Genomic DNA, 22,201 nt, shown 5'->3' with positions numbered 1-22,201 from the left:
CAATTATTGGTAATTTTACCAAGACAGACTGGTAAGCTTACCTAAAAATCGGTATTTTTACTGTTTTTTTTCAGGTAAGAATACCATTTTTATTGGTGATCAATTCCCAGTAACTTTGCCATTTTATCTCGGTAATTCTACCACAGTCGATAAAAAATATATTGGCGTTTTTACCAAAGTCCAGTAAAATTACCGAGAAAGTTCAATAATTTTACCGAGATTTCTCGGTAAAATTACCAATTCAATAAATGGTTATTTTACCAAGAAGAAACTGGGATCAAATAGAACCCTAAATTCTTGGCAATTTTACCCTTTTCTTAGTAAATACACCGAGATTTTTTTTCAGTGTATGGGAAGGGGGTGGTGCTTGTGGTGGAGAAGATTTTCTGTTTCTTTAGCATGTAATGTAGGTCTTCCGCCATCGACCTGTCTCTCGATGGTTGCAATTTGTAAAAATAAAAAAAGAATTTTAAAAAAATTATATTTGAGGGGGGGGGGGGGAGAATGAATGGGAAGGTCAGACATAAAATTTTTAACTAAAACTGCAAAATTCAATACTCATTTCGTCACAAATTCGATTTCAACGGGTGCCTCTAAAATAAAATGTCATGAAAAACCCGATGAAACCACCTTCAACTTCTCCATTTCATATTTTCGAAGATATAAGCTTTAAAAGTTTCCAAATTTTGTCTGACTTTTCCCGTTGTCTCGTTACACTGCGCAACGCACAATGGAGCGAATTATGACAGAGTTCGAACCATGATGGATGGAACTAGAAAGTTTTTTTTTTTTGGGGGGGGGGGGGTGGCAGAATGACACCTCGTAAAGAAAGGAGTAGGGGTCACTAAAAAAACATCGCGTCGAGGATGATTTTTCAGTTTCCTCCAATTTCGAAGAGGAGCTCATGGGATTTTTATAGCCTCCAAGGGGTACCAGTACCTCTCCCGGAAAATTTCGTAAAATTGAGTCGTCTGCTGAGGAGCAATTTTAATCCGCCCTTACCAACAAATTGATCGAATTGAAAATTCAAGAGTGATAAATATGTCACATCATTATTAAGCAAAATCTCTTTAGTTTCTAGGGGGGGGGGGGGATTTCTGGGGGAGGGGGTAGGCTCTCCTCCCTTCCGGCCCCATACTAATTCTCCCATAATTGTGGCGTTGAGCGCAAAAAAAGCACTGCTTGGTCGTGGTCCATGATTTTATTTTTCATGAAATTCAACAACACTGGGAATGAGGCGAAAAGCAGCCGTGCACAGATTCTACGGTTACAAGCTTGACTCGCTCGAAAATGATGTGAGGAAGTGGGTCAGCAATTTCAGAGAACGAAAACATGATCCATATGGCACATTAATTTCGTCGCAACCAAGAGATGAGAGATGTATGGTCAGGGTCATGGGTAGAAACGGGGGAGGGGGTGTCCCACGGGCCTCTACGCGGCCCAGCCCGCGGCAGGCGCCCCGCGCTCGCGCCCTGAGAGGAGCAATTTGAAGTTTGTGCCGAAATTCAAAAATTTTGGGGGCAAGTCCATCCAAAATAATTATTGTTTTTCGATAGCCAAAGATTTATTGAAATCGGCCCGGTAGATCTCTCGATACAGTATTAGACGTGCTTAAATTAAAAGGAAATATACCTGTTTTGACAAATAGAACACAACAAAACAAATAGAAGTTTGTGCCCTGGGAGAAATAAATAGAAGTTTGTGCCGAAATTCAAAAATTTTGGGGGCAAGTCCATCCAAAATAATTATTATTTTTCGACAGCCAAAAAGTTATGGAAATCGGCCTGGTAGATATCTCGATACAGTATTAGACGTGCTTAAATCAAAAGGAAATATACCTGTTCTGACAAATAGAACACAACAAAACAAATAGAAGTTTGTGTCCTGGGAGAAATAAATAGAAGTTTGTGCCGAGATTCAAGAATTTTTGAAGTAACTTCATCCAAAATGATTATTATTTTTGATAGCCAAAAATTTATGGAAATCGGCCCGGTAAATCTCTCGATACAGAATTAGACGCACTTAAATTAGAAGGAACTTTATCCGTTCTGACATGAGCCCTAGGATCTTAAAGAGTATATATGCATGGCAGGGCTCATATCGTTATAGATATAGTTCCTTGCGATCAAAATGCGTCCAAGTTCCTTTCGATCAAAATACGTCCAGATGGTCATTTACCAGATGAAGGAACTTAGCCTCACGTTGCCAGGTTGAATGGACCACTAGACAAGGTACGAATTTCAGCATTCTGATACATGTTTCTTAACCAAAACTTCACGTAAAACACAATGCACACAACAAAAATTACCGAAATCAACTCCTTATGAAGATATTTAATGATTCTTGATGCGTGAATTCAAACCACCCGCTCATGAAAACTCAATGCTCTACGTGATTCACATCGCTCGATAAACGTTACCATGAACATCTCTGCGATAAAAAAAAATCTGGCAACCTCAATCTTGACGCTTTGGCTCAGCTATAGCAAATTACTTATAGTTTGAAAAACACATGGTGGGAAATGAACATTGCTCGGCTGAGAAGCTTGCTGAAACTGTTGAAGTGCGCGATTTGGCTCACGTAGAGCTTTGAGTTTCTTGTGAGCGGGCAGTTCAAATTCCTCGTAACCAATGTGAAATAAAAACGTTAATATCTTTGTTAGTAGATAATTTCGGTAATTTTCGTTTTGCGAATCGTGTTTTACGTGAAATTCAGGTCAAGAAACATGTACTAGAATGCTTAAATTCGTACCTTGTCTAGTGGTCCATTGTTGACGGATAAACACGAATTCATCAACAAACGGGGCCAATAAGGAAACGAAAAAGTAAGTTAATGAAGGGAACCTCATTCCAAGGTTGCAATATTGACTCAAAAATTCAATATTTTTATATACGACCGAGCAATTTGTGCCGAAAATTGTGCTGATTTTTGCGGGTAACCACAGGAAAAATCAGTGAAATTGTCGGTAAAAACACACGAACAGCATCCTGGCAAACACAAAATTTGCAAGAAGAAATTTTGCAACGTTGAAATTAAGTTATATTCTTTCATTTGGTAAACGACAAACTTGGACCATAAATGAAAATTTGAAAAGCCTGCGAGCTCATAGTGATGATAGCGATAATTGAAACGTTCGGTTCAAAAACGACCCGTTCCCGATTTCAAAAAGTCATTTTTATGCAGAAAAATCGCTTGCTAAGACTAAATCAACTCCAACAGTTGTTTTCCGAAATGATAATGTTGACCTGCCGTGAGTTTGAAATTAGCAGTTTTCGTTTAGTTTGACCCATCTGTAGAGTTTCAATCGCTTACGCATCGACGACAAAATTCACATAAACCGAGTTCCTCGATTGCAGCGTTTCAAAATCTCCTCTTCAATTTCATTTTTCTAACTGAGAACAATCAACATCATTCCATGGAATTTGCACAGAGTTTTTTTCACACTGGCAAAAAAAATCGCGAGTTTCCAAGAGACGATGCTGAATGGTTCCCAAAGAGTTTTGGTGATCCGCGGTTTTTATCGGTGACTTTGTTGTGATTAAGTCACTAAAATACTTCTGGAACAAAAGCTTCTAAAATTTGCGGTAAAATAAATGATTTTTGTCGAAATAACTTCTTGTGAGGTAAAGAATATTCAATTTTCGCTGGAAATTATTCCGTTTCTGGTTAATGCTGGATACGTTTTCTTAATCCGATCTCTTGAAATACGGTCTTTTTGATGCAAATAACTTCGTTTCAGATTAACCGCGAATTTCGATTATCCGCGGTCACTACGTACAGTCCAAATCATCGCGGATAACCGAGGCTCTACTACAGTATGTCAAAAAGTCTATACATCGCCGCAAACCGCGAAACGAAGGCCAAAAATATGCAATTGTAAAAGCAAAGCACTAATACAAAGTAAGCTAGAAACACGGTAATTGATTAAGAAATCGAGCTACAAGTGAAAAATAAATGAAACAAGTAATATTTCAAACTATACATTTAGACGAGAAATAATATAAAACTTACGAGAAACAAAGCAAACGTTTCGACCGCCGACAAACTGCGATCTTCTTCAGTGCATGGGTAAGGAGTCACAAGTTTATTTTTGGCCTGTAGCTCGATTTTTTAATCAATAACCATGTTCTGTGCAGCTTAGTCAGCCAAATTTGGCATTAAAATGTAAGCTAAAAATAGGTCGAACCGGTTTCGAGACTAATATGCTCTAGTCTTCGGCAATACCGCGACTCCGTTACTTTTATAATTTTAAATTTTTGACCTCTGACAAATTCAAACAAATGCAGTCGTATTTGCGTTTTTATCTTGAACGCAAAGACCGTCGATATGTGTTTATTTCCACGACTAAAGGTTTGTACCACTGCCTGTTGATCCTTCTTTACGGTATAGCTTACAAAGCAGTAAGGCGCTCCAAAAATATTTCCAAAACATTAAACTATCGGCACTGATTAGTTAATTCTTCCTTTTTTCCCCGCCCATAGAGATGAGTCGTCCTCGAATTCAACAAGTCGATCAATTTCTAAGGTTGCGGTGTGGCTGTTAACGAGAAGTATCGAAAGCCGCCGGAAAAAAATCGCTTCGACGTTTTCTGAAATCAGTAACTTTTCGCAGATGCGGTTTGACCCCTAAAATTTGACCCTGAATATTTAACTCTTGACCGTCAAATCAAAGGGAACGCGTGGAGGGCGGGGGGGGGGGGGGGGGAGCACCGCGCATTGATAGGAGCCGCGGAATGCGGGGTTCAAGGGGGAAAGAGCGCCGCCACGGGGCCGGGACGCCATTAAAAAAAAAAAAAAAAAAAAAAAATCCAGAATATCAATGAACGTTACTTTCAAAAGTTGGACTGCGTCGAAAGCATTGCATTGAGCGAATTTCGGTGAGCACAGATGGTGCGGTTCCTTTTTGCTTCATCAAGTAAACTTTTTTGTAAATATTTAAGTAAAAATAGTTTTTTTTTCATCTAATACTAAACACTAATTGCTTTTTTAAATTTTAGTCATTAACTTTAGAAAAAGGCTCCAGATTAAAACTATGATGCTTCCTATTGGTTTTCTTGCTGATTACGCAGGTAAAATTCAAAGTAGTTTTTAAAAAAACAGTCGTAGCTATGAAATTTAGAAAACATGTCCGACGCTAAATGAGGCCCTATGACGAATTTTTGACAATAATATAAATAATTACTTAACAAGGTGGCAAAATTTTGCTGAGTCCACACCATTTAGGGGGGAAAACAGAGCCAAGAGGTTCCAAAAATTATAATTAGAGTCAAAAATAAATTGATTAACTCTAATGAGTACCAGTACAAAACCGATGCTGAAACTGAAAATAATTATTGTGGCACGTTTTACTCACTCTCCCCTTTATCCCTCTCGCTCCTTCCCTTTTTCAAGGAGGTCACAAGAGCAGATACACATCAGTAGATACTCTTTTGATATTTAACAACGAAATATGCCACGAAAACCAGTCATAATTCCCGAAGAATACGTACTTAAGGGACCGTAAAATCATACTCATTTTGTTATTTTTAGAATAGGGGGAGCATTTGTAAAATTCTCTAAAATTCGTGGAATTTCAACTGAAATATTTCAATGCATTGACATTTCATATACTATTTGTCTGACGCATGGACTACTGTTAAACCAGAAAATAGATTAAGATCGATTGATAGGGGAAAAGATAGTTATAAATCACACCTAAGTATATCATTCATACACAAAAGTTTTATTTTTATGAAAATTTTGTCTACAGGAAAATTGGTTTCCAATTTTTTGACTCCTTTGTACTCTCTCCTATATTTTATCGTCCTGAGGTTTCCTTGATCTTCAGTAACTGCGCTTGTTAGCTCTCATAGTGAGAAAACAAAGTTTCAAGAGACTTCTCGGATGGTGTATCTATTCCTTAATCTTAACTTTCTGGCTGACACTGGAGTAAAGAAAACATCAGCATCCACACATATAATAACGAATAGATGAAAAATCAAAGAAAACAAATTGAAACTTGAATTTTTAATGTGTTTACAGTTTTTTTATTCACGGTGTTTTCCGCAGTTTTCACCGATATCTACGCATTCCTGAAAGCTGGGTACCTACTGAACGTCTAAACTTAAATTAACTCTTAATTTAAAATGACTCATCATGAAGGAGAGCATAATCTCTGCATTAAAATGTTGAGAGAAAAATCGGCTTGGGGTAATACGGCGGGAGGACTTGAAAGCAAAGGCCTTTGAATAAAAGGAAAACGCAATGGCGAGAGGGACTGGGGTACAATGGAGCGGACGTCAACATAAAGAAGGTTATGCCAAACATTATGCAATGGAGGAAAGGAGCGGATACTAAGTACATCGAGTTTACGAATGCCATAGCGGAGTGAACGTACCTTGACGGACATTTCTGGTTAACTGACCATAATTTCTTCCATGAGAAACGTTTATTCAGAGGGGGAAACGTATGCGGAACATTTCCAAAAAGCACACATGAGTACCTACGGAAATTCTGGGACTTGGCGCGGGCCGCGAGCTCAGGAGGGCGACGCGTATTGGTTATTGATCGAAAGGGCGCACGCGCAGAATAGCCCTCCCGACTTGCTCTTCCGTAGAAGGGAGTCCCAGGGAGCAGGGAGTCAGAGCGTAAATAAAGCTCATGCAGACCCGTTGTATGTACAAGCGTACCAACACTGACAGCTTCGCACCGCCTCGCGTTGTGTCCCGTCACGGCGAGCGTCTGACATCGTCATGGCCGTTGTCGCGCCCAATTTATTTAGCCAGGGGGAACCTGATGAAAGCCCCTCCGCCCCCCTCTCCCCCTGGGGAACTCTTGAATTTGGAATTGAGGAAAAAACTGTTTCAGTTAACAGGAAGGAGCCTCTTTAATCTTCGATAGGTCCGTGTGAAATTACCTTTAAGAAAATATTAGAGGAAAGAAAAAAAAGAAGAAAAAGCGAAAAATTTGTTAAATTTTGAAAATCGAGAGGAAGTCTTTAAGGTACGGCCTTAAAAGCACGGATTGTTGAATTAAGAACTGGAGGGGGGGGGGGGGGGTTAAGAAACTATCGACATTGACGATATAGAAAATTAGCCGGTAGTAGCCCCTCAAGCCCCTCCACACTCTTGAATTTTGAATTGAAAAAAAAATTTCAAAATTAACAGGAGGGAGCCACTCTTTTCTTCGCTGTATCGGCTTGAAATTAACTATGAGGAATTATTAAAAGGAAAAAAAATTGTTAAGTTTTGCAAATCCCACAAGCCTGTATTTGGAAGCCTTTCGGGCCCTTGAAAGCACGGACTGTTGGTGAGTTTGGAGTTATAAGCTATCAAAATTGACGAAATAGAAGACCATTCACTTCTTTCTTAAATCGATTATCTATGAAAATTGATCTCAAATGGTCATTATATCAAGAAAAATATTAGGATAGAAATACTTTTTCAATTTTGAAACCTGCTTTATAATGGTAAAAAAAAGGAGGATAAACTGCAATGATGTGCAGCACGAGAAAGTAAAAGATTTTAATTAAATTTTTGTTTAAATCGTTGTGAAATTTTTGAAACGTTTTCGTAAAAGTTTCGGAAATTTGGTCACTGTTAGTTCAAAGTCATTTGAACTTACCTACCCTACAGAAGTGTTGTTGCGTCTACTTGGAAAACGGACGTACTTGAGGAGCGGTTACCGGAAGAAAGAAACCTGAATAAATATCGGTAAGAGCTATGTTATGACCCAGCTCGAAAGAGCGATGGTAACCTTGTGGCAACCTTATGGCAACCTTGCTGCAACATCAGGCGCTTAAAACTACTTGGTGGTGTCTTCACGATGTTGCAGTGCAAAATTTAGAAAAACTGGTGAGGCTGCAATTTTTTCATGCTGGTTTTTTTGACGGAGGAGGGGTTTGTGTTGTATGTGATACATGTCATTTACTGTCGAAGTGAAGTGTACATGAAAAATACATACAGATATGACTAGGTAAACTTATCATTAAATTACTTCACCTGCGAATATTCTTCAGAAATTAGCGAATGAAAAACTTGGGTACTTAGGTTGATGAAAAAACATTGAAGAAAAGAGAGTAGAGACTGATAAAAGAGAGTTCCAAGACTGACAATCTAAATGGGAGAAGACCCTAAGTGCTAAAAAACCAATCATTCCGTGATAAATGATGAAAAACAAGACTTGGTGCTACCCTAAGCTGAATGACTCTATTTTGATGATAATAAGAGACAAGGTTAAATAGTGTTAGAAACTACTATATGTAGCTCCTTTTGCTTAAAAAAGTTATACAAATTGAAAAAAGAAGGAAAGCTGATACAGACAAGCGTAAGCTGTGTTACACTTCCGTGAAGTTTCCTAAATTCCATTTTCGCCAAAAATTCTGGTTTTCTGTCATCGCACATCTTGGAAATACATTCCACTTAGAATTATTTTGAGTTTCTACTATAGGCATGCAGTAATGGGTATATAACTAATTATATTTTTAAACTGTCGATGATTTCACTATGTAGGTATAATTACTAGGCACGATGTGTGATAAGAAAGCACAACATCAGGGGTTATATTTATCGATGGGTTCACAACATCGTTCATCGGTTCAATCGAAACTAATAGAATAGAGCGACATGAATGAAACATTTTGCCAATGCGGCGAAGGCGAACAGCCAGTGAACGATATGCCAAAATGAAGGATGATTCTTCTGGAATATGGTCCAAAATAATTCACGACAAGCTCATCAAAAAAGTCTGATAGACCTCACTCTTAACTTCATACAAAGGGTACGAATTTGCGCACTTTTGAGACTACCGCATTAAAAGGTACCCTACGGAAAATTTATTTCATACTGAAGAGCCATTCCAGCTTCACAGGTGCATATGAAAAGCAAAACGGCCGCGATTATGTGTCGCAATTTCTCAAAGAACAAGAAAACTACAGAAAAAGCGCCATGCATCCGACATTGATTTTCCTGCTTTCCACGTTACGTTTCAGAAGAAACAGTATTTTAGTGATTTTTTATTTTATTTGGAGTGCTGTGTCGCGTGGCGGCGGTTGTACCATTTTTGAGTGGTTTCAATTAGAATGAAGAGGCTCATCTGAATCAAATTATTTTGCCGTGCTCTACTTTTTGAGGAAACATCTCAAAATGCATACATTATTTACGCTGACTTCGACGTCAGAGAAGAAATCCGACTGCCACATGCGATTATCAAAAATTTTCAGCCGTTTTCCATACCCCAAAAAATTCTTTTTCTTGCTATGGAAAGCAGAGCTCCCAACTTGCCTTTGAGTTTTAGAGGTCATTTAGCCCCCATAGGTTCATTTTTCAAAGGCTTTTGAAGATTTTTCCGGAGCCTAATTGAATTTTTGCCTTTAAATCAACGCACGCTATCTCCGCCCTCCCGCTATTCCATTCTGCACCGAATCTCGATCTGTGGTGACCACTTTTAAACATAGGCGGATCCGGGCATCTCGAGCGGGGGGGGGGGGGGGGGGGGAGCGTAAAGGGGGTCCGGGGGCCGCCCCTAGAAATTCGTCGTATTTTTGTAGCATCCAATATGCAGTTTGAATCAATTTATTCATGAATAATAGCCGAATGTGGGCGTCTTTCCTTCCTTTTTTCTTCCTCTCCTTTCTCTTCCTCTTTTTTTTTCGGGCGGATGGGGGGCGTGCACTCTTGCTAAGGAAAAACGCCGTATGAATATTCTAGGGGTGCCAAAATTCCTTTGAAAACATGTTTGATTTGAGGGAAGTTATGAATGTTTTCCTATGAGATTTTAAAGAACTTTAGTTGAAATATCGATCAAAATTACCTGAAAAATGGGAAGGAAAATATTCATAAGTTTACCGGGAAATTCGTGTTTGATCAAAGGAAATTTGGCAAGGCCTGTAGGTTCATAGTCGTTTTCTAGTACAGGCGTGCACCCCCCCCCCCCCCTCTTTGGATCCGCCCGTGTATTTACGTGACCACGTTAGGTCCGGGTCTTTAGATTTCAGGGCCCATACGGCCGATTTCTTAGGATCCCTCGGTACAATGATGAGTATGGATTGAGGACCCTGCTAAGAGCCTGCAACAGACCCGTCGAAACGTCCAAATGTGAAACTGAGACGGCCTCAAATTTGCGAAAATCTACGCGAGAAAAGATACGAAATCGAGAGGCCCCATGGCGTGGCTCCCTGACCGGCCTCCGAGCCATTGTCGCCGACGAAGATGACGATGACGCAAATCCCTCCGAGGGTTGGCTTTGCCTCCCCTCGCGACGCCGCGCGCCGCTCTGCGTGCCTTGATTTATACGTTCGTCGAGACGAGAGCCGTGATACCAGATATCCTTGGCCTTTGTTGGGGTCGCCGCTGCTGGAAGTGGATCAAGGGTAAGGGCGAGGGGGTTGCGGGTGGAGAGGGCAGGGCGCACGAGGCAGCGACGGGAGGCCCGCTCGGGGGGTGCCGAGGGGGTTGGGAGTCGCAATCCATGGAAGGGTGCGCTGTCGCGGGTGCTACGTTACCACCGGCGAACAAGGTTAAGGTCATCCGAGCTTGGCAATGAACGGAAGCAATGGGAGCTCCATTGCCGATCGCGGCGTGACGTCAACGAGGGCAGACACCCTTGGAGATCGACAAGACTCAACGTCGGTAATAATCGCCCCAAGTTCCAACATTATCATAAGTCTCATATTTTCTGTTCTAAGCTGTTTTTCCTGAGTGGAAAAGCGCCGGTGCAGAGTCGGTTTGGGACCGTTCAAATATTACGTAAGGCATTCTTGGTAGCTTTTTGACCCCCCCCCCTCTCCCTTGTAAGGCACCCGTAAGGAATCTCTGACCCCCCTTTTGAATTACGTAAGATTGGCCGGGACCCCCTCCCCATTTTTTCGGGGAAAAATGAAGAAAACCTGGTAAAATGGCTGGAATAAAGGTAATTTAAGGCTTTTGTAAAGGTATATTGATGGAAAATCGGCAAAAAAGGAAGCAAATAATTGAAATTTAATTGTCAGGGGGGTTACCAGTCGAAAAACCAAAATCGGAGACTTTCGGGGACTCTTGAAGGTGTTTTTTCACAGCCAGCGGAAAGCTTACATAAGACTCGCGACTTGATCCCCTCCCCTTTCGTAAAGGCTCCGTAGGACAAGCTCGGACCCCCTCCCTCCCCCCAAGTGCCTTAAGTAATACTTGAACGGCCCCTAAGTCTCCTGATTTCTGTTCTAAGCTGTTTTTCCTGAGTGGAAAAGCGCCGATGCAGAGTCGATTAGCGGATTTTTGGGCCGTCCCTAAATTACGCATATCTCTAGAGGGGAGGGGGGCTGAGGAGAACGTTACACTATTTACTTCTTACATATTACAGGATAGGGACCTACGTCATAAAAGCGCTACAAGGGGGGGGGGGGCGTCAAAAATGCTGAAAAAAGCGTTACGCAATTTAGGGACGGCCCCTGCTTTTGGGCCTCTGGGCCCAGTCTGGTGTGCGGGCCCCCGGCCCCCTTAGAGGTACCTCCAAATGTACAGCCCCTAAGGCCTTGTCTCCACGGGACGTTTTCATGGGATTTGTCCCAAGTTCGAATCGCAAGAATGAAACTTCTGGGATTTTTCCCAGTTACCGTCTCCACGGGACGGGGCTCTTACGGTCCTGCGACTAGTTTGCGCGGGAAGATAAATTAGTTAAAGTCGAGTATTTAACCGGGATTAAAATAATAATTGCACTCAATTGACAACTAGACACATTATTTTAACGAAACAAACATGAACAATGGAGTAATCAACAAAATATCGCACAATTCGTTTTCACTTCTTCTTCCTCTCTCAGTGGGTCCTAGGGGTACAAGGACCAAACTTGGTACTGGGAAAAATATTGATTAACTCAATATTTTTCCCAACTTCGTAAGTGGGATTTTTCCCAGGGACAAATCCCGTGAAACGGCCCGTGGAGACAAGGCCTTAGTCAAAAGCGCATTTAGCTTTACTTACTTCTTATTTTACTTCTTGGCTCGATCTGTGAAGAAGCTGGTTATTCGAACTTAAGTTATCCTATGAGTTATTCTAACTTTAGCAATTTTTACACCAGGCACCAAGAGAACAATTAAAATGGAGAGCAAAATAATAAAATCTATGGTATCGTAGGTGAATCAACGGAATTTAAAACGAACTGATTATACGATAACCGAGAACTATATGTAAATAACCAAACTAAACAGATCGCATGAAAAGAAAATAAACGACGGATTGTTTTTACACGATGCGATGGTCAAATTCGTCCCGTCGTTATCTTGCGGCGCACAATTTTCTGACCGGTGGTAGTAGGATCAGTTCTAAACCAGTGTCGATCATTTTTACAGCTGATAATTAATTAAGCCGTCAAACGGCTTGAGAGTTAATATCAGAAAAATACCACGTAAAACGTATGCATATGCTCTCTTTTTTTACGTAGTCACAGCTTTTAAATCATCAGTCTTGTATGGAAGTTGCATTCTGCTTATCAAGCGATTACAGTACAGTAACAGTAGGTGTGGGTTCACCTCACGCTTTCGACACTAAATTCCATCTCTGTCTAGAATATCAATTGAAATGAATGGCGTTTTCGTCAAATATTAAGATTGATTTTAGAGGTCTGAATTTTTTTGGAATGAAACAAGAATGAAGACGAACAGATGAGAATTGACAAAGTTTAATTAAAATTTCTAATCAACATTAGGCACTATACACGAAGACGAACTGACAAATCTTCCAGATGCTTGGAAGATTATTTCCACTCATTCGAGTATACAACAATACTATAGAAAAAAGAGAAGTTCACGCAAAGATAAAAAATAATAATAAAAAAATAAATTTAATAAAAGCTCATCACTGAGTTAAACTGAGATCTTGAGAGGAGGAGGGGGGGGGCTAAAAATTTACAATAGTGTAATAGTAAGAACCAGAGATAAGTAAGTCAAAACCTAGCTTATCTTAGTCATGCACTTACACTGAGATTCATAGAAACATTGCTGCAGTTTGAGCACTATTTATTCAGTGCGGGTAGAAGTTCGTTCAAAACATAATAACAACCCCCAAAAAACTAAAGATACCTACCCTTATAACAGAACTTATGAGCAAACTTCATGAAGAACAATTACAAAGCATCTGCATCCAGAGATCAATTGGATTACATTATGCAATAAAGAACCACTATCTCTGGCTCTTCAGTAAAAGCACCTTTCTGCATAAGGAAACCAATGGCATATATGCTGTTTCTAAAATGAGTCAGAAATAGTGGTTCCTTATTGCAAAATTTGGTCCAATTTAGACCTAATCCAGAGTAGTGGGGTTATGCGGTGATGAATCATGAATAAAATCATAGCAATCTTAATTTAGCTAAATCAGATCATTTTAGGAGTAATTATTTTTAAACAAAAAATCCTACGCGGTCATATTTTTAAAATTTTTTTTTCAATGCATCCTTTTACAATTAACAACATTTTAAACTATTGAAAGAAGGACAAAGAGGAGAACAAGAGAGGACATAAAAAAGAAAACAGACGTGCAAAGAAGTTGGCAGGTTACCGTCCTCTCTGCATACATGCTTCAACAAAAGCATGATGAATTTTTACGGAAATAACATTTTTTACACCCAAAAAACACATTTTTCGTCAGTTCGAGGGAATTCAACGATCCATCAACCAACAATACATTGATAATTTTATCTTTCAACACTTAGATTTTGAAAATGAAAAGGCTGTGCTCCTAATAGACAAATTTCACGTATCAAATAAAACTGCCTGCTAGAAACAAGAAACCTGAGCTAGGGGCAGGTTATATCAGGTAAAAATTGTCGTTAAACAGACCATCTACTAGGAGAGGTTCCAAAGAAGTTTAGCCCGCTTAAGTGCTTTGTCATAAGTGCCTTTTTTCCAAATCGAAGTCGAAAGATTTAGGCCAGTCTGTCAGCGGAGTTGACAACAATTGCTCTGTTAAAGGGCAACCAAATTGGAACTAGAATATTTCCTAAATTCTTTTGAGAAATGCAATTAAATATTGTTAATTTCTGTTCGAAAATATTTTTAAAACACTTGTATTATTAAACCTGGAGAGTGTCCGGGCTTTGCCTGGTTGATGCCAGAATATTATACAAAATATTTTCGGGGTAGGTATTTTATTCTTACCTAATTATTTTCTTTCAGGGAGGTTTTTATCATTTTCAAGATATTTTACAATATTTTAACAGAAGTAACATGAACATGCGAGGAAATTGCAAAATATTTTGAAAAAAAAAATACCTTTTCGATTTCAAATATTTTGCTCAAAAATTTTCCATTTACAATTTTTCCAGTGTTGTCAGGGTACTTTAAATACCGATTTTCATCGTCATGTATGTCAAATAATAAGAGCAGGCGATTGCCTTTTCCTCAGTCGTAAAATCTATTAGGTGTAATTTACAGTCGTGCTGTGGCTTAAAACGGTCGCCATTTACAGCCTTATTGGCAGGAGAAAAAATTCTATTTGTGCGCATCTTACCATGACACTCTTTAGAGAGCATTTTTAACGTACTTCCTCGAAAGAAATTCGAACTCTTCTTGACTTGATTCCTCTCACAATCAGTCTCATCTGATATTACCACATGTTGTGGTTTGAAACTGACTAGCACCCTGCTCAAACGTTTGTGCGTGATTTAAAATCCAAACTACCTATCACATTTCATGACCTAACGTTGCTTCCTGACTTGGAAGGGCCTTGACTTTCACTCAGATAAGACAGTCCGGTCTCCGCTGTACCTATACCATCCTCGTAAGATGTCGAACTATGGGAATCCAAAGAAGTCGGAATGGTAAGCTCACGCTGTTCATCACACTGCGAGGTGACAGGGCCAGATACATCCTCGGGCTTATGACTAGACGATTCGGCAGTGCTTCTACTGTGCGACGATGGACTGCTGCCCTCAACATGGTCGGATGATATGCGTTTGAAGCTGCTAAAATTACATAAATACCTATTCGCTTTGTAGGGACTAGTTTGTTTTTTATGGCACTTTGTTTCACAGCATGAGTGACTGGGATTCTGGCTCCCGCCTGCAGTGCTGGGAGCGGATGTTGACGCAACATCACACGCAGACCTTACAACTAAATTAAAACTATCGGGATTTTGACGGTTCGATCCTGATTTGGAGATACTGTTAGAGACTTCGCATTTGATTGTGCTACCTGGCAACGAAGCAGAATGATTCTTTGCAGAGCGATTGCTACTACTAGGGCAAACCAATCCGAATTCGGGCATTGTTGCAGAGCCACTGCCATTGCTGGGACATAATCCGGATGACCCGGGCATTGTTGCAGAGCTATTGCTGCTGCTAGGACACCCTAATCCGGATGATCCGGGCATTGTTGCAGAGCTACTGCTACTGCTGGGACACCCTAATCCGGATGATCCGGGCATTGTTGCAGAGCTACTGCTACTGCTGGGACACCCTAATCCGGATGATCCGGGCATTGTTGCAGAGCTACTGCTACTGCTGGGACACCCTAATCCGGATGATCCGGGCATTGTTGCAGAGCTATTACTACTGCTCGGACACCCCAATCCGGATGCTCCGGGCATTGCTGCAGAGCTACTACTACTGCTCGGACACCCCAATCCGGATGATTCGGGAAACGTTACTGAGCGATTGCTACCAGAGACGCACCTGAATCCAGATACCGTTGCAGGAGTATTGCTACTACTAGGGCACCCGAATTCGGATTGGGGGATGTAGAGGGTGGTTCCGGCGGCGTCTGCGGAGGGCGGTGGCTCGTAGAACTGGACGGTGCTGCCGCTGGCGACGAGACCGGACAGGATTCTTGAGACGGAGTTGTGCAGGTGGGGAATGTCCGAGATGTGGGGGGTCTGCGTGGAGTCGCCGTGGACGGAGACGCTGGCACCGGCGACGACCGAGTCGTAGCTGGGCGGCGGCCCGTAGATCTGATGGTACGGCGAGGAGATGGGCACCCCGTTGGTGATGACCCGGGCGCCGTCGCTCTGCTGGTACGACGGCGGAGACCGCACCCGCGTGGCTCCTCCGACCAGAACGTCGTCCGGACCTGAAACCCCATCATTTCATTTAGCGCCCCTTCGTGACAGACAAAGGCCTTGTCCACACGAACGCGGTTCGCGGAACTCAGTTCGAGGAACTTGTTCCCGGAACAAGTTTTTTGCTGAGCTGAAACTTATTCCTCCAAAACCTGGAATTTTCCCCGTGCTCCGAGCTTCTAAATATGTTTCTTTTGATGTGAATTTGCTTGTTTTTGTTTTTCACGTCCTTTACATATGATCTTAACATTTATTTTTGTCACTTTGGCGGTCATAATAATCTATTATTTTGCAATAATTGTATAGTTTTATTGAAGTTCCGGTTCCAGTTCGGACGAACCCGTGTGGACAGCATGCTTCGTTTCAAGGAATAAGTTCCGGGAACTGAGCAAGTTCGAGGAATAAGTTCCGCGAACTGCGCTCGTGTGGACAAGGCCTAACAAGTTTCCTACAAACATACAAGTCGCTTTACAGCACTCCCTCGCGCTCTACGACTCCTAACCTCCACTGCTCTCTTTCAAACCACAAATCTTGGGGGATTGAGCACCTTAACATTTCCGCTTCAATCCCTTCCATACAAGCTATCATTGGGCGCCCTCTGCGTCTTTTCCCAGGAGGAACCCAATCAAGGACCTTCTTCGGCAACCTGTCTCCTGCCATTCTCTGGACATGACCATACCAAATGAGTTGTTTTGTGATAATATCATGCACGATGGTCTGCTTGGCATCCATGATCTCCCGTACCGTCTCATTCCTGACGCGATCCTTTCTGGAAATACCAGCGGATCTACGCCAGAAGTCCATCTCTGTTGCCTCTAAAACCTCCCGGGTCCGCTGTTTCATCGGCCATACTTCACACCCGTAGGTTACTATGCCCTTGACAATCGCGTTGTAGATCCTTCTTTTGTTCTCTTTGGAGATCCTAACAAGTTTCCTGCCATTTTAAAATGTTTCAAATCAAGGCCTTCAGAATTCCTTCATTTTTCGAATCTCTGGCTTTCCCATGGCTTTTTGTGCTTTTCACTGACTCCAGAACTTCCAAAATCCCTAGCCAGTGTTCGAAACTCACAGGCGCCATCGCGCCAAATGCGCCTGAAAAATCTGCCATGGCGCCTAGAAAACGAAGGCTCTGCGCCAACGTGGCCCCTAAAAATTGCCCCCTAAAAATCTGGATTTTCAAAGGAAGTCGCATAAAGAAAGAAAAACAAATATATTTGAATTGAAAAAATTCAGAATTTTCAGCACTACAAGTGAAAGCTTTTTCCATTCTTCACGAATTCATTCTTGGTGCTTTTGTCTTCCCCAAGTTACAGGTACTTACTAGTTCTGTTACGAAAACATCTTGCATCTAACTTTTCACTAAATGCGCCGTAACAGGCAAAAAGTCAATTTGGCCCCTAAAAAATCTTCAATGGCGCCGAAAAATCGGGCTTGATGCGCCGCATGGCTCCTAAAACTCAAAGGTGAGTTTCGAACACTGTCCCTAGCTCTCTCTGACGTTTGAACATTACTTCCACTTGAGAATTTCTTGTACCTTGTACTTGTTTTAATACCTGCCTTAACTATCGGTGCGAATTTTCTTTTAAAATTTAAAAAACCAAAAGCGACAACCTGAGGACTTTACCTTCTCCTTCCCCTCTTAATACTCAGACCGACTAACTAGGGCATTTTGGGGAAAAAATCTTTGATTTTTATTGCCGGCGAATGATTCTTCATTTTCTCTTATTTACGCACGAGGCTTTTTAATAAAGCACGCTCATCATAAAGAGATTTTTACAGAAAAAAAATGATCTTAAAAATTGTCCAATTAACAGGAAGTTCAGTTTTTTTTTCATTTTGGGAAATCCTGATTTCATAATTTTTCCAAATCCTGATCAAATTCTGATTATTTGCTGAGAAAAATTAAAATTTCTGCATAAGCGTGGGCGAATTAGAGCAGTCCGATCGGACGGCCGACTTTTCTCAAATCCTGATTTTACGACCGACTTTTCCTCAAATCCTGATGAAATTGGGATTAAATACTGATTGACCTCAAATCCTAATAAAATCGGGAAAATCCTGATGCTTCACACCCTGTTTAATCACTAAACTTTGAACGAAATTTCCACTTCCAGAGATTCAAGTTACGGAAAAGAGTCCTTGGAAATCGCTTGCACCCCCTCTAATAGCACTTTTTGAAGTTGCTGAAGTGACAAGCTTTCCTATGCGACGAGTGTCACGATAAATCCCAGTATTTCCCAGGTTTTCCAAATCTTACATCTGACCTGACTTACACGCATATACGCATCAATTTACTAGGCTTATTAGTGGTTTAATGTAGAGTCCCTTCATACTGAGAGTCAAGACAATGCGAATCCATTTCTGATTGGTTACCCGGATTTTAGGCCTTCACAGTGTCACAAACGGGAATAAAGATTACATTTTCACCAATTGCAAAGATTATAATCTGGAATGGACCGAGGAATTTCGGGCTCGACAAGGAACAAACGGAATGAGAGAAGGAACGGAGAAAGGAATTTAAGAATGAGCCGATCAAAGATTACGAAAAACGTTCAATTTGTGTAATCTTTATTCCTGTTTGTGACTCCATGAGGGGTGTTGTCTTGACTCTCAGTATAAAGGGACTCTACCTGACCTGACTTATACGCATATTAGTGGTTTAATAAATTGGATAGACACTGAAGAAATGGATTGATCCCTGAACCAAAAAAACCGAGAAGTCGAGAGCATGTTTTACCTTTCCAAACGTGGTGCAGAATGATGGTTTCCCGAGCAGGATGATATGTAATGCGGGCTGGTCGATAGGGCCTGGGGCAGGGTCTACCGGCTCGATGTGCGTGGAGTGAGCTGGCGAACTCCGAGGGGTACCGCTCGTGGAGCCAATAGCGGTACCACCAGCCTCCTCCAGAGCAGAGCAGGAACATGAGAATGACCATCAACCTGAAGAAGAAAAAAAAGAGAGTGAAATAAGTACGCCATACAGATGAAAATTGCGAAATGAATTGTTTCAAAATGGTTGGAGATTAATTGGATTGCATTTTGCAAAAAGGAACCACTAGCATTGCAATGATGCTAAGATTGTGCAACTTCATCTTTTGCAATAAATTTGCGAGAATCGTGAAAAACTATGAAATTTAGATGGTAATTTTTGTCTTAAATTTACAGTTTTTAGCGAGTAAAATAGAAACTATGAATGGATAATCGGGTTTTTCCCCCAAGACAAAAGAAGTTGCACAATCTTAGCAACATTGCAATGCTAGTGGTTCCTTTTTGCAAAATGCAATCCAATTTGATCGAATAACTGGCTTTCAAAGTGCGATAATCGCTTATGTATGACTGAAGGACGCAACTGCATTTTGAAATTTAAAAAAAAAAAAAAAAAAAAAAAAAAAGGTGCAAAAAGTTCTATTTGACTGAGCGCTCCAACAGAGGCGGGTCCAGAAATTTGGCAACACTGGAATTCCTCCACTTAGATATATGCTTAACAATCGATTCTTGTAAGATGTAAGAGCACCTGGCCCCTCCGAGAATCGATACATTTCCATAGGTTTAAATTGAAAAAAGACAATGTTGTCAATTTGCTGGACCCGCCAATGCGCTTTAAGCGCCCAGGACTTTTTTCCTTACTCACTATTCGAAAAAATTTCTATCTGTCCCAAATTCTAGATAATGACTTTTCGTGTATTTTCCGAAGAAACACACTACATGGGGTGATCCCGTACTACCAGCACCAGACATGAATCCTATAAATTATGAAAAAATTGAGCCAGAGCCTTAAAATTATGTGCGTGGCGTGCTCCTAGGTCACAAAAAATGGATTCTAGAAGCCTTTAAACTCTTAAAGGAACCACTCTGTAAAAGAGCAAGAACCTTCGGGGTTACAGGCGTGGTGAGGGACTTTTGGATCATTCTGTATGTTTAATTTATTTGTTCGGTTATTTTTTATTATCATTTGCTTTTCACTCTTAAGTAAAATTTCCTCACGATTCACACGATCCAAGAGTATGTTTCCTCATGTTTCATACGAATGGAGTGCACTAGCCCGAAAAGTCAAAATAATCAATACATCGTCAACTTTTTTGAAACAGTTTTCGCACACTTCCTCGTTTCAAACGAGAATTTTTTCACTTTCTCAAAAATGTCCTCATCTCGCGAGAATTTTTTCACTTTCTCAAAAATTTCCTCATCTGGCGAGAATTATTTTTCATTCAGAGAGAGAATTTTTCCTTACAAGACTCTAACTCAAGAATATGACGATTTTTTCTGCTTGATAAGCAAGAGAAGAACGTCGCGTAGAAGCTGTCGTGAATGGTCGAAACGTCTACCGTGAAGTCGTAAAGCTTGATAATTATCGGACTTTTTTCAGAGGACTTTTCGGTGCCGTTTCGAACAAGACTTTCCTCACCTATCCAAAACCATGTTCAACGATCATGTGGATCACATTCTGCAATACGGAACCACTATTTCTGGCTCATTTTAGAAACAACATATATGACATTGGTTTCCCTATGCAGGAAGGTGCTTTTATGGAAGAGCCAGAAATAGTGGTTCCTTATTGCAAAATGTAATTTATGTGATCCGCGGGCCGTAAGACCGCGTATATTTTGTACCCCTGGCTGAGAACAGCTCTGTAGTCCGTATTCAATTCCAGCTTTTAGAAGTTGCGTCATGATAGGATCAAGCCCTTACGTTATAGAGGAACAACTAAATCTGCAAACTGCAATTCTGCTTTGAAAGATTGACGGTAGACGCATTCATAACTACGGAACATATTTTGCACTCTGAAGGTTACCGATTTATATTAATATATGCCAGAAAAAAAAGTTACCTTTCAAATCGTCAGAAAGAATAGTTACCTATTCTGCCATGCAACGAAAGAACGCCGTTAAAGCCATCAGGCCAAGTTGCAAAATTTCCTTCGACAAATAGCGAATTTTCGGGAAAATCTTATGCATATTTCTCTTCTGATTTTTCAGAAGATTTTGTTCGAACTTCGATCTAAAAAGTCTGAGAATCTCAAGGAAAAATATTCATAACTCTCTTCAAAAATAAATATTTTCTGATAGGAAATTTGGCAACATTCGGATGTTTATACGGCGTTTTCCCTCCACGGCAGAATACCGCCGTGCTAAGCAAGAACGCCGCAAATCCATCAAGATTTTCCCTCGTTATTTGGAACTTAACACTTTACACCATACAAACCGTTTTACCCATGCACCTCAAATTTTCAAGTCAAGTTTTTGATGGTATTTGCGAAAGAATTCTGTAAAAACATCGTCCCAAGGTACACAAGTTTTTCTGCTGTGTTACATCGTTTCCGAAAAAATGTAAAATGGCGTTTACGACGTTTTTGCTTTGCGCGGCAGTAATGGTATTTGGAAGATCTTCAACAGCGCTTCCATTTGTGAGCAAATTCTGGCAGGCTTATCTAACGCCGTTCATGAGATATGAAGTTTCAGAATTGCGATGTATCGGTGGCGAGGCTAGATTGGTCGGTTATCTATGTTTCCCCATTTGAAGCTATGGTAAAGAATCGATTATTAAGGTGTTCGTTGCGAACGCCCTGTTTATCGATCCTTCTCGTTGGCTTAAATGGCAGATCAATCGATACATCGCAAAGCACGCCACGCTACAGCGATGTATATTGGAATCAATGGAGAAGTTGCATGTGTAAGGAATTTGCGATTTGACTGTTGATTCTTATGTAAAAGTTCGCGAGAAACACGATGGTGCTACTGGTTTTCTCTGAAATCATTTCCCAAGCTCAAAAACAGCTCTCAAGTTGAGGTCAAAATGGAGGGGATATCCCACGCTATCCTGTGAGTCCACTTCTACATCAAGACAAACTCTCCGTGCAAAGATAGGGTGCAAATACATTGACAGGGCTGCCTTTTTCAGTTTTAAACTCCCCAAATAAAGTGGCAGCCCTGTCAATGTATTTGCTCCCTCTTTGCATGGAGAGTTTGTTTTGATGTAGAGGTGGACTCTCAGAATAGCGTGGGATATCCCCTCCATTTTGGCCTCAACTTGAGAGCTTTTTTTGAGCTTGGGAGTTGATTTCAGAGAAAACCAGTGGCCACATCGTGTTTCTCGCGAACTTTTACAAAAGAATCAACAGTGAAATCGCAAATTTCTCACACATGCAACATCTCCATGAAGCCGTCACGACATGATGCGCGAGCATCTACTGTTGTGGACTGA

The 22,201-nt window shown here is 40.9% G+C and overlaps 1 protein-coding gene across 4 annotated transcripts in view; it reads right to left on the bottom strand.

Annotated features, from left to right (window-relative positions):
* Window positions 1-18,917, bottom strand: part of Nep3 (M13 family metallopeptidase neprilysin 3) — a 36,050-nt gene extending 17,133 nt beyond the window's left edge. Inside the window, exon 1 of one of the 4 annotated variants that reach the window (XM_072301315.1) lies at window positions 18,738-18,917. Coding sequence is in view for 1 of the 4 variants with exons in the window: in XM_019057582.2 (XP_018913127.2) it covers window positions 6,376-6,387 (12 nt within the window). In the remaining 3 variants the exon portion in view is untranslated. Of the gene's footprint in view, window positions 1-4,011; window positions 4,031-6,375; window positions 6,643-11,932; window positions 12,190-18,737 lie in introns of those variants that run through there. The other 3 variants (XM_019057590.2, XM_019057582.2, XM_019057599.2) reach the window with 3 other exon arrangements.
* Between the last annotated feature and the right edge of the window lie 3,284 nt (window positions 18,918-22,201).

The sequence above is a fragment of the Bemisia tabaci genome, chromosome 6, assembly GCF_918797505.1.
Source record: "Bemisia tabaci chromosome 6, PGI_BMITA_v3".
NCBI classification, from domain to species: Eukaryota; Metazoa; Arthropoda; class Insecta; order Hemiptera; family Aleyrodidae; genus Bemisia; species Bemisia tabaci.
The sequence above is the reverse complement of the archived record's forward strand: the minus strand, read 5'-3'. Positions and strand labels throughout refer to the sequence as shown.